We start from the raw sequence: 12,024 nt of genomic DNA, 5'->3' as shown, positions 1-12,024 counted from the left end.
TCTGTGGCTTTCGCAAACGTTGGTCCAACGATGTTTGTAATATAACGCCAGGATCATCATGGTACAAAGTTAGTTCGTCATCCACGTAAGGGACAAGTCGTTCGTTTAGATAGTCTAGTTAAATTGCAAAATTTGGTTTCTAATCACTGATATTTTCTTGGTATCTGTCTGTGTAATCCCTGATGACTTCGCCTAACAGAGCGCAGCTGTTTGTAATTGTTCCGAATGATGCTTCCACTTTAGCTTAGCTTCATAGTGTACTTCTCCTTGACTGAATGAATGCGCACAGATACAAAAGATCCTTTCACGCGACACACAATCACTGCTTTGCACTGTCAAACTGCATCACTACCTCCTTGGTATGTCCAATCAACAGATATTCACCATGACCTCAGACACCGGCTGGAGGACTCATCTTGCAAAGGTCATGCGGCGCCTTTTCGTGTATAAATATCTTGTTCTCTCACAGTCTGAGTCACAGGCTCAGGTTCTCAAGACCGATACCGATTGATCATGAAAGTCGTGGTAATTGGTGGAGGCCCATCGGGTCTTGTAACACTAAAGTACCTTTTGAACGCTCACCTCAGCCTAGACTCTGACCCTATTGAGGTGAGACTCTTTGAGCTTGATGATACTATTGGTGGTGTGTTTGCCACAAGAGTATACGCAGATGCCGAGGTAGGTAACATAGCCACAGGGTTAGTCCAGATCTAGAGAAAAGACGTCAAGGCTGACTTTACCAGCTTGTATCTTCCAAACAGTTGACAACATTCTCCGACTTTCGTTGTCGCCAAGAGAAGGACTTCCTCAGTGCTACTGACTACCTACAGTATCTCAAATACTATTGCACCCACTTCAATCTTTGGCCCCATATCACTCTTGGAGTGGAGGTCCAAAGTGTGACATCCACATCCTCGAAGTTCTATACCATTTCTTAGTCCAGTAAAGATGGCAGAGTCTTCTCGTGGGATTGTGATGCTGTCGCAGTATGCTCTGGACTGCACAAAGAGCCCAAACTCCCCGTCATACCAGGACTACACCATGTCCCTGAAGTCATCCACTCGTCCGATTTCAAGACCAAGAGCCAGTTTGGGACCAACAAAACCGTCATGGTCATTGGATCGGGCGAGACTGGCGCTGACATAGCTTATCTTGCTGTCATGTCCCCAATGAAGCAGGTCTTGATGTGTCATAAGGACGGCTTCCACTTTGCACCAAAGGTATTCACATCAAACACATATCTAATAGGAGTTCCGTACTAATAATCATGCATCAGCGAAACCCAGGGCCAGTTCTGCTTCCCATCCTCGGCAGGAAACCCACTCCCAACGAACCAGGTATCCCCATCGACGTTAGCCGAGCAAACCTATTCGACACAACCTATGTCCAATGTCCATCCCGTGCTCCGCAACAGCATGATACTCTGGGACTACTATTATTACTATATCAAGTCACTGCTTTGGGTCTCCTCTGGTACCACCTTGGGTATGGACCAGTGGATTGGGGAGATCAGCAAGGCCCGTCATCATCCGTCGAAGAGCGAGTTGTTCTTTCTCTCCCTAGTGAATGTAACTTGAGCTCACATCCTTTCAGTTTTTTTCAACAAGTCGATGAAAGTATGTCCATACCTTAGTCTTCCATATCGTCCCACGCAGGCAGGTCCAAAGCTCTGGCTCTACGCTTTGCGATCAGCATTCGTTCAGACACCAATTCCTGACACGCACGGCAAACAGGTGGATCTGGCACCTCTACCTAAGACCATTAATAAAGATGGAACAGTTGAGTTTATCGCAACGGAAGACCCGATTTTGAGCGACTCAAGCATCAAGTCATTCGACCTGATATGGTTGTTCTTTGCACTGGCTACAAACAATCTTTTCCCTTCCTTCGAGAGTTATTCCAACTCGAACAGAAACACCCTTCATCGTTTGTACGTGGGATCTGGGAGGATGGTCGACCGGAACTTGGCTTCATAGGTTTCATGAGACCATCCTTGGGAGCCATCTCACCCTTGGCAGAGATGCTGGCCCAGCTGTGGGTGCTGAACTTAGTTTCGCCTCACAAAGTCGCCAATCTTAAAGCAGAAGATGAGCACCACTACCGACTTCACACAAAGTCAACTGACAGTGTGACATACGGGGTTGATCACGAGAGCTATGCCTATCAGTTGGCCTTGGACATGAACTCGGCTCCTGATTTCACAGACATTTTGAGCAGAGCATCGCTCAGTTAAGATGTCCAACGGACAGTATCGGATTGCATGTGTCAGACATCATGTCTCTAGTTAAATTGAATTTTACTATCATATTCAAGTAGGCACCAGTATCCACAGTGGCACGCTTCTGCCTGATAGTGGACTTGTTAGGCCCAGAAAAGCTTTGTCGCATGAGAAGCGCAGAACCAACAGCTCGCACCGTAACGAATGCTCTACTAAGAATACACTGCGGCTGTTCTCTCAATTATTCTCAACGAAATTCTATACAAGGCCGATAAACGCATTTCTGCTAAATAATGACGTTCCTTACATTGAAGACTGATATTGACTGTAGTTATTGAATAGAAACTGTGTTGTCGGGAACTTGATAAAGATTTGCCTCATGCAAGACCAACAAGCATAAGGGCATGATTCAAGTCATGTCAATACGTGAAGACACTTGCGCTCCCATTGGTGACTGCCTAATCGGCTATGGATATTTTCATCTAGTTGAGACATGGTTTCATCAACATGTTGGCTCTAAGCAACACCGAGGGACATGTGTTCATAATGATGCCTCAGGCGACACACCATTTTAACTTATAACTAGCATGTTCTGAGACTCTTTTACAGAACCATATCTCACGATTATAATATCATTTCTTCTTCTTCAAATTCAAAGCAAGATTATACCAAGCACATTCTTTATCTTGACAAAATGACCTCTCGTGGACCGAAACCACCTATACTTCTACCTCCACCAGACCCAACTCTTAAAAGCCGTCCAGTACCGCAGGAACGCCACTTTCTCGTACGTTCGTTTGGTGACGGAGGTTTGCCAGATGCTCGACAGAATTTCCTCTCTATCGAAGAATTGAAAAAGCAACAAGCGGATGCCGGTGCCATTGGTAATAGGTGGAGCGTGGAGGTAGATGCCAAACGCCTCTACGAACTCCTCATGGAAGATGAAGACACGGACTTGAGTGAAGATGGTCTCATTACGGGTGAGAAGACTTGGGGTCCCACCATCGTCGTCACGACGTACTCCGACAAGGCTAGTAAAGATCTCGATCAGGCCATCACAAACCTGGTCGAGACTATTCGCCGTTATTTCCTTCGATGTCCTCAAACTGCACTGTTCGCGCGCGAGGCAGTTAAACGTCTCGAGCTCAAGGTCCTTGAAGACAAAGACTTATTGGAAAATGCGTCAGACGACCGAGTCAGGGAAGAATTCAACGCATATGTCCGTACCTTACGGCTTTTTCCCGCTGACTTGCGCTGGGAGAAGGATGCTCAAAGATGGCACAAAGATAATCTCAACAGGCCTTCCGCTCCCTTACGCTATGGCTACTGCATTTTACTAGATGAGGAAACAATTGGAACTCTTGCAGGAATTAACTTTCCTGATGATCTGAACATCGACAAGAGACTCCTCAAGGACATTTCTGTCAAATTGGTAGATCGTGGTTGGAGATACCCGGAGGAAGCAGACAACAGATATGGGCATGATCCGGCAGTAGCAGAAGTCTATAGAGGGACAGATATGTGTCCTCTCATTGACCTGCCGTTGATTTGCGCCGATTATCACAATTGGCAACATCTTGATGATATGTTTCCACTGCGCAAATACGAAAGTCTATAAAGGGGCAAACATGTGTCCTCTTCTTAGCCTGCTGTTGTTTTGTGCCGCTTATCACTATTATCAAAATCTACAGGAAACTTTCCCACTGCGGAAGTAACGCGGTTATCACTAGCACACAGGATCGTTCAATTGAAGACAGGCGGTTTTTCTTATATTCTGTACTGTAGTCAAAGGCTATTTGTTATCACCTATCAGCTATTACATAACTTATGCAATCTATTTCAATTGCAATATAGCTTCATCTGTGAATATGCCTTAAAGCATTATATATCTGCATCTTGCACCAGAACAAAATATCTCTTCAATTATAATATAGTATTAAAGTCATCCCATACTTTGGCCTCTAAAAACCCACACTCAAGTAGGTCTTTACCAAATTCTACCAATACCAGCACCCAGCTTGACAACAGCAGGCACAAGTGGGAGAGGTGTCAACTTGAATTTGTAGTCAGCCTTGTAAAAGTTGCCCTTCTGTGTGATGTTGACGCCAGCATGGCCCCAATCATTCTCTGTTTCATGATTAGTCTCGATACTTGATTCAAGGGATTCGTTAGATACATACTGGCTCCAAGGTTGGCATAGCCATCAAGTTCCTCATCACCGCAGACACAGGTGTTGGGAGAGTCCATGGGAATGACAAGGCCATAGGTGCTGAGAGCCTCGCTAGTGTTACCTCGGAAAACGTTACCCTCGACAAGGACCTGCCTATGTTAGCTTTGTGTACAATTTTGGGTAACGAAAGGTCTTACCTGGTTATCGGATCGACTATGGATGGCCTGGTACAGGAAGTCCTCGTAAAGGTTGTTGTAGATGTGCTGGTGACCGAATCGTCCAGCGGGTCCACGCGTACCCATGTGTCGCCAGTAGTTGTGGTGGTATGTAACGTGAAGGTGGCCGAGGTCGAGATCGCGGAAGGTAGCATCGTTACCGACGAGAGAGGACTTCCAGTGGTCATGGAAGTAGTTCCATGAGACGGTGATGAAGTCGGAGGCTCGGATGATATCGACTTGTCCATCCTTCTCACAACGTTAGCTGTCTTCCTCTATTTGTTGGTTGTGAACTGTCAACTTACGTATTTGTCTGGGCCGCCATCGATATCGGAAGAGAACTCGTTGTGATCAATCCAGACGCGAGTGCTGTTGCGGATAGTGATGCAGTCGTTGTCGAGAATCTCGGTGATCTTGAGGTTCTGAACAATGACATTGTCGCCGTTGTAGATGTTCAATCCCTTGCCAGTGATGTGAGCAGAAAGACCAACACCAATGAGCGAAGTGTTGGATCCGACGGCAAGACGAGCGGGCAGAACGATCTTGCCCTTGAGCTTGACAATCTTGGGCGCATTGCCCTTGACGGCCTCGACAAGTTGCTCAGCAGTCGTAACAGTGACGGTCTTGCCGCCCTTGCCACCAGTGGTGACACCAATGGGGTTGTCCTTTGCGTAACCCTCGACACCCCAAGTAGCAATCTTGAGGTAGTCAGAAGGGAAAGCGACGGTGAGGGTCGCAAAGACGCAGCAAAGGGCCGACGACAGCTTCATCTTGGCAGTAGAAACAAAGACGAAAGAGAAGATGAGGATGAGAGGTGCCAATGGCTCAAAGTTCCGTCTCTGCTCATGGTTATATAGGCAGGGTCACTGCGTTGTTTTTTCTTTCTGCACATGCATTGAAGCTCATGTCTGGGGTTCTTGGCGAGCTTGGAGCTGTAGCTTCTTGGGATCAATGCGGGGAATCCCTGCTCCGGACCACTAGTTAGCACCAATTATACTGTGTAAATCCTGGGGGTTCGTGCGAATGAGTCGTGTAATTGGTGGAAGAAGGTGTTCCGTGTAATTACGGTTAAATTTAGAGGTTGGCTATGATCAGGGTCCTTCCCTAATCGATATGTTAAGTCGGGGTTGATCATTAACACGAAATAATTGCCTGGCTGGGAAGACTTGGCAAGTTCTGTTTGTCCTGTCTCAAAGGAAGACAGTATTGAAGACACCAGTAACCATAGATCATATTGATAGAGAAGACAGAGCAGAGTCTCGGTACTCAATGGCTTTACTCTACCTGATGTCTTGTCGGATATCACAAGATCAACCTGATATTTCGTATAGAACCTTTCGTACAAATGGAATGTCTGAATGGAAGTTCCAGGCCTTTGTTGGTTCAAGATCAAGGTACCATTGGGGGTTGGGGTAGGTGGGGGCAGTGACAGCTCGTGACCCAAGTTACCGGAATGTTGATATGTCCTGATCCTCGGATGAACTTCATGTTCCACTGCGGCTGAACAGATCATGATTTATCATCCGACTGTGGGGGAAACCACGAGACATTGTCTTTTCGATCGCGTGCATATTAGCATTTCTCTTTATTCCCCGCTAACATCCGAGCCGAGATGTGAGCCGATTTAAAGAACTTCGTTGCCTGTGCCAGCATGATAATGTTGACTACTCTTACGGTTCTTATTTAATATTCCTTAAATTGTTTGAGCGTCGTAAGTAACCGCAGTCAACAAGTAATAATAAACGTTTGATAAATATCTTTAATAATTAAGCAAGCACTGTTTATCCCGAGAAAACGAAAATGACGAACATAGACGCAAAAGACTGTATTAACAATGGGTAATGAAAGCATGAAATCAGTTGCTGAACAGTTTGCTCTAGAACCTTAACTCTAGGCTCAAATCTTACGATCAGCGTTCAGAATTCATATAATGTGTTATTGCCTTAATTTATCAATTAAGTACCGAGTGAATTTAAATGATTGTTAAGTGAGATTATTTAAAAAGAATAAATATTAAACTGTCAATAAAATACCCTGTACTGAGTTGAGGCTTGCCTTATCGGATCTTATCGCCCAATATCTTATCTTATCTGCATATATGCTACTGGCTACCTAATAATCAGCGTCACCCGCTTATCGAATCGATATAGCTTTTGTTCATATTCATTTAAACCGAAATAGATGCAATCAAGTCAGTAGCTTAGTCCAGTTGCATATACCCATGCATCCCATCCCATCCCATCCCATCTTGATGCCCAATACGCCCTCTTTCAGGTGAGAGGACAATCATAATCCCAAACTCTTCTGGACTTTTTAGCTGAAATGATTGAAACTGTAATTCATGCATCATGTCTCGTAGCTAAGCAGCACACAGATTCACCTTCCCGTTAAGGCATCGATGAATTATCAAAGTTGCCCCGAGTCAAATCCAAATTCCAAATCCTCACATAGCGTGTGGACATAAACTACAAGACAATATCATCCAAACCACAACTGTGAATAAAAATTGAACAAGATTTGAAGCTTAACGCATACGATTATGACAAGATCGATCGGATTGCGGTTTATGAGAGTTCAGCCTCATAAAACAATTAGGCGTAGTGATCCTGTGCCATCAAGGGTGCCAGGAAACAATATTAAGGCTTCCATTTGGCATCACCTCAACGTCCGGCTGCTACGAGTCATGATAAAAGATTAAAATCTTTAATTATCTTGCCATCGCGTCCTGCCATTGGCGCTGATCCCTATGTGATCAACCTGCGCTCGGACTGGGGCCAACCTGTCGATTCTGCAAATCAACGGGCTGTAAGGCGTAGTACCACTGTCCACAGTCAGTGCATACGAGACGTGGCTTTCAGATCTCGCTAAGACTTGTTCAACACCATATGTGGTAAAGTGAGAAGGGACGGGGAGACGGAACGGGAGCTTAATAAACAAAGTGCACAATCGATCTGCGCTATTACGTGGCTATTTGACTATGAGGTGCAGAAAATTACGATTAAAATTAGATATCTACTCTTGCTCCAACAGCTCAATCGGCTTATGGTCTTCCATGGCCGGCACCAACCGCGCTACAATTGCTTTAACACGCTCCTTGGTCTGCATGGTATAGGGGCACAGAACCCAGGAGTAACCCGCCATCAGAGACTTGCGGTACTCGATCATAACTTCGGGATCATCCCTGGAAAGCTTTGGTCCACCGAATTCGTGCAGCTTGGCGAGGTAGTGGTCCAAGACTTCCATCTCATGGGCACGACGATCCTCGACTGTAAGAGCCGACATGATAAAGTAGACAATGTCAGTAAAGCACGATCCAATATGGACGATTTGCCAATCGACAAGCACGGGGGTATCCTGCTCCTCAGACCAGGCCATGTTGCCCAGGTGAGCATCACCATGAAGAATGCATTGGAACTTGGGGTTTCTGGTAGCAAACCACTTGGTGATGACGGCAGTCATGCGCTTCTGGTCTTTCATATGTTCAGGAATGGGGGGACGGTCTTCACCAAGAACGATAGCATCCCACATGCTGCAGAGGCCAAGCACCGATGTCTCATAGTGGCTGTCGAGCCAAGGAACGGTAGAGGCTTCGACACCCCATGTCGCGGCATGTAAAGCGGCAAAGTGCTCCACAGTCTTCTTGACGCGATCGACCGGCCAGGTATCGACAGGATCGGCGAAGGAAAAGTTTGCGGCGGCAAGGTCCTCCATAATAAGGATGGCGTTGTTGTCACTTTTCTCGGCCCACAATTTGCGCGGGATATTGAGATGGGGCACCTGAGGGCCCAAGTTGTTGTAAAAGTCGACCTCACGGTTGTAAAGTGACAGTATGAATGGGAACTGAGCCAGCATGGCAGGGTTGAAACCACCCTTGATGCAGACGCGCAAGGGCTTGAGGACGGTCTCGTCACTGTCTGCTTTTTCAGGAGTGGCTGTCATCAGGACCAGCGTGGCTGTCCCGCCAATCGTGTCGTTGAGCTTGAGCGTGGCATTTTTAACGCCGATCTTGGGAGAGAGCCAATCGGTGGTGATGTCCTGGGGAAGACTGGGGAGGAGAGTCGAGGCCATTGTATGTATGTATGTATGTATGTATGTATGTATGTATGATGTGATGGGATGTGATTGCGAGTAGGTATTAGGCAGTGGGTAGAGATGTAGTTGTATGCAACTGACGTATCATGCAGAAAGTTGGAAAAAAAGAAAGAAGAGAACACGACATTATGTGGGCTTGGGGGTAAAGGGGAAAGGGGTTACTTGTTATACTCTGCAGGTGTCTGTAAACGCAACCGACAAGACAAACATCCATGATTGTGATTCCGTCCCAACGGTTCTCTTTTCCTACCAAGGTCAGCATTTAGACTAGTTGAGTATGGAGGATGAGGACTGGGCAGGCAAGACAGGGCAAGCTATTTGATGACCTTGCCTTGTATTTGTGGGTTTGTGTATCTCGTTTATGCGAGTGCCTGACGAAAGAATCCCTTGTTGCGACATTCTCTCCACATTCAGTGCTTCGTGCCGTTGGGACTAACCATACGGACCCTTCGGGGGTGGTCCAGGATCTTCCCGCGTCCGTCAATATGATTTGCGTACTAGTCATCTCTCGGACCAGGATGTGGTCCCCCGTTCGCGAGCGAGTCTTGGTTAGTCTTAGCTTGAGTGTCATGCCAGGGCAGAGAGACCACCCCCAACTTTGTCATGTTTCAATTGTCAATCCTCTCGTAATGAAGTGAGCGCACCCTTGATGTCCAATTACGAGGGGACGGCTAAAACGGAACAAGGAGAAAAAGCAAAGTAAAAATGATAGTTAAACGCAGTCGCTGCCACCATTGATAAACATGACGAGTAAAATAAAGATGCATGAGAATTACTAGTTATCAGTTTCAAGACGGCTGAAAACGAAAACAATTGATCATCACTTTCTAACAGGGAAAACCTTGCGAGCGGCCAAGTCTCATCCGAGTGTTTGCATGAATGTTTGCTTCTGCAAGGGGCGACGCTCGCTGACTATCCTATTCTCCGCATATTTGCTTTGTGGGACTGTTCAACGAACTTGTTGCTGTTGATGCAGAGCATCCTCTTGTCTTAGACGCGTCAAGCGACACAACAGTTAATATATGCATAAGCCGGCAGATTGACACAAGGGTTAAACGCGTTGTACTCCCAAACCAGTAACTGTTCTGTTGTTGAAACCAACAACTTGGCGCCCATTGTAGATTACCTAGCATGAGCCCCTCCAGTGCACACAGTCGGTACTGTAGGTAGACGCAACAAATCTCTCACAATGTCCTCTGCAGCGGTGCAAACTCTCCTGACCAACGACAAGGGGGCCCCAGTTGATTACGAGACATGATTCATCAATCCTCGTCTTGTCCTCGGCCCCCGAGTATTATATCATATTTCAGAATGTGAGAAGTCAATAGCCCTAGGCATTTTCTTTTGCTAAGAGTCGCTGAATAATGCCCTAAACCAACGAATCGTTTCAACGCAAACCAGTTTCCTCGGTGGACTCGACAGGGAGACAACAAGGAACAACATCCAATCAACCCCGTAATCAAACTTGATAAGCCCACAAACGGGCGACTAGACTAGCTCGCCCGTCGAGAGCCCTGTTAGCCCCAGCGCGGATACTTGACCCCTGTTGTCCGTCCGCCCGCTTCGCCGCTGCGGCAGCCAGACAAGGGTCAAGGTTGAAATAACAAAATCTTCAAGACCAAACGTTAAATCCCGTCCCGAATTTAATCTACAAATGTCTTGGATCTAAAATTCGTTCCCTAATCAAATGGAGTCTAAATAAGCTCGACTGTCCCGTGCGAACTAGTTTAGTTGCCGTCCTTAGTTGTTTCTCAACAAGCTACTCATACCAACTATCGTCCATCTTTTGTAAGTATAAAGCATGGTTCTCTATTGGCAATTGCTAATAAATCAATTTCAGTACAGACATATTCACCATGGCTGTCCGCGATAGTCTCGGCCCCGTGATGGTCGCATTCATTGCCATCGACGGCGTTATTGTCCTTGCTCGTCTTGGTGTACGGACTAAATTGACTACACTCGGATATGATGACTATGTTATCGTGGTAGCAATGCTCGCATTCATTCTCATGTGCGCCTTTACATTCGTTTCTCTCCACTACGGATTCGGTGTAGCAGATCCCGCAGTCATTGCCGGCATGGCCCACTACAATGTCATGGAAGCCCAGCGATACTTTACCATCGCCCAGATCACATACGTCGCCGGGTTTCCCATCGTTCGAATCAGTGTAGCCCTGGTCCTTCATCGAATTGTACAGGGCTGGCCTCGCACGCAACAATTACTTGTGGGGAGCATGGTAGTCATCGGCATCTACGCTCTGGGCTGTCTTTTGGTCGATGTTTTCCAATGCATCCCACTCAAAGCTGTCTGGGGAGATGGTACCGGCAAGTGTCTTAGTTCGAAGCAACTGGCAGGTCTAGGCTTTGCCGTGGCCGCACTGGATATTGCATCCGCTCTTTTCTACGCCATATTGCCCGTTTTCCTTCTCAAGGGCTTGCAGATGGGTAGAAGAACCAAGGTTGCCATCATCATACTACTTGGTCTTGGTGCTTCGACCGTGGTTATCAGTTTCATTCGAATGAAGAGTCTGATCCAGATTGTCAATGCCAAGAATATTCCCGAAGCATTGGACAAGCAGCTGGAGTCTTTCATCTAGTACGTCCACACTTCTGCATTCCATTGAATCTCCAGTCCACTTTACTAACCTTTTCTCACAGCTCCGTCCTCGAGTTTGGTATCTCCATCCTCACAGCCTCCCTGGTTGCTTTCCGTCCGCTCATCAAGTACCTACCATTCGGCAGCATGGGACGCAGCTCTCGCCCCAAGGGTCCTTCAGCCGACAGCAGTGGGCCAGGAATCAGCGGCAAGAATGACTTTGAGATGGGTCGCCGGAAATACGTCAACATGCCTGACCCAGCCCCGTTGGATTCCGACGATGGAGAAAGTCAGCGTAACATCCTACACGAAACAGACTCCCACTGGAAACAGTCTGCTACCACCATCACATCTACTTCTAAATAGATAGAATTGAAATTCTCTTTGTATTTGATAACTTTCCAATCACCAGCCAAGTAAAAGTTAGGCGCCGTCATTGCCAAATAGAAATCATTTGTTGAATTGATATTTTTAGATGCCGTATTTATCCTTGATTTCCAATTTCGGGTGCTACAGTAGTAAGCCGAATGGAGTCTTAACCGCCGAATGAGAAGACAACTGCCGAATTATATTTTCCTACCGGGACGATCACATTGAAACCAACACTTTTGTTGGTTGATTGCCATTCGTGGTGATTACGAAGCCTCCCCACCGCTTTGCAGGGGATGCATTAATATGGGCAAGGCTGTTTTTCATTATGGGGCCAAACGATAGCAAATCACAATCACACCTC

General features: G+C 46.5%; 6 protein-coding genes across 6 annotated transcripts; 3 read left to right on the top strand and 3 right to left on the bottom strand.

The window, feature by feature from the left end:
* Window positions 1-513: 513 nt before the first annotated feature.
* On the top strand, window positions 514-1,756 carry FGSG_07796 (uncharacterized protein; the record flags this gene model as incomplete). Its single annotated transcript, XM_011329313.1, has 4 exons — window positions 514-678; window positions 939-1,220; window positions 1,277-1,568; window positions 1,734-1,756. The coding sequence occupies 4 exons, from the start codon at window positions 514-516 to the stop codon at window positions 1,754-1,756; spliced, it is 762 nt and encodes a 253-aa protein (XP_011327615.1).
* Window positions 1,757-2,912: 1,156 nt separating this feature from the next.
* FGSG_07795 (uncharacterized protein) lies at window positions 2,913-3,836 on the top strand (the record flags this gene model as incomplete). Its single annotated transcript, XM_011329312.1, has 1 exon — window positions 2,913-3,836. One exon carries the CDS (start codon window positions 2,913-2,915, stop codon window positions 3,834-3,836), a length of 924 nt encoding a protein of 307 aa, XP_011327614.1.
* A 289-nt stretch (window positions 3,837-4,125) lies between these two features.
* On the bottom strand, window positions 4,126-5,373 carry FGSG_07794 (uncharacterized protein; the record flags this gene model as incomplete). Its single annotated transcript, XM_011329311.1, has 4 exons — window positions 4,126-4,345; window positions 4,399-4,537; window positions 4,586-4,852; window positions 4,909-5,373. 4 exons carry the CDS (start codon window positions 5,371-5,373, stop codon window positions 4,206-4,208), a joined length of 1,011 nt encoding a protein of 336 aa, XP_011327613.1. The 3' UTR covers window positions 4,126-4,205.
* A 221-nt stretch (window positions 5,374-5,594) lies between these two features.
* Window positions 5,595-6,116, bottom strand: FGSG_13221 (uncharacterized protein; the record flags this gene model as incomplete). Its single annotated transcript, XM_011329310.1, has 1 exon — window positions 5,595-6,116. One exon carries the CDS (start codon window positions 6,114-6,116, stop codon window positions 5,595-5,597), a length of 522 nt encoding a protein of 173 aa, XP_011327612.1.
* Window positions 6,117-7,615: 1,499 nt separating this feature from the next.
* Window positions 7,616-8,671, bottom strand: FGSG_07793 (uncharacterized protein; the record flags this gene model as incomplete). Its single annotated transcript, XM_011329309.1, has 1 exon — window positions 7,616-8,671. The coding sequence occupies one exon, from the start codon at window positions 8,669-8,671 to the stop codon at window positions 7,616-7,618; it is 1,056 nt and encodes a 351-aa protein (XP_011327611.1).
* Window positions 8,672-10,347: 1,676 nt separating this feature from the next.
* Window positions 10,348-11,657, top strand: FGSG_07792 (uncharacterized protein; the record flags this gene model as incomplete). Its single annotated transcript, XM_011329308.1, has 3 exons — window positions 10,348-10,483; window positions 10,536-11,291; window positions 11,354-11,657. The coding sequence occupies exons 2-3, from the start codon at window positions 10,552-10,554 to the stop codon at window positions 11,655-11,657; spliced, it is 1,044 nt and encodes a 347-aa protein (XP_011327610.1). The 5' UTR covers window positions 10,348-10,483; window positions 10,536-10,551.
* Between the last annotated feature and the right edge of the window lie 367 nt (window positions 11,658-12,024).

This window comes from Fusarium graminearum, chromosome 4 (assembly GCF_000240135.3).
Source record: "Fusarium graminearum PH-1 chromosome 4, whole genome shotgun sequence".
In the NCBI taxonomy this organism is placed as follows: domain Eukaryota; kingdom Fungi; phylum Ascomycota; class Sordariomycetes; order Hypocreales; family Nectriaceae; genus Fusarium; species Fusarium graminearum.
Note: the sequence above shows the minus strand (reverse complement) of the source record. Positions and strands in the feature narration are given on the sequence as shown.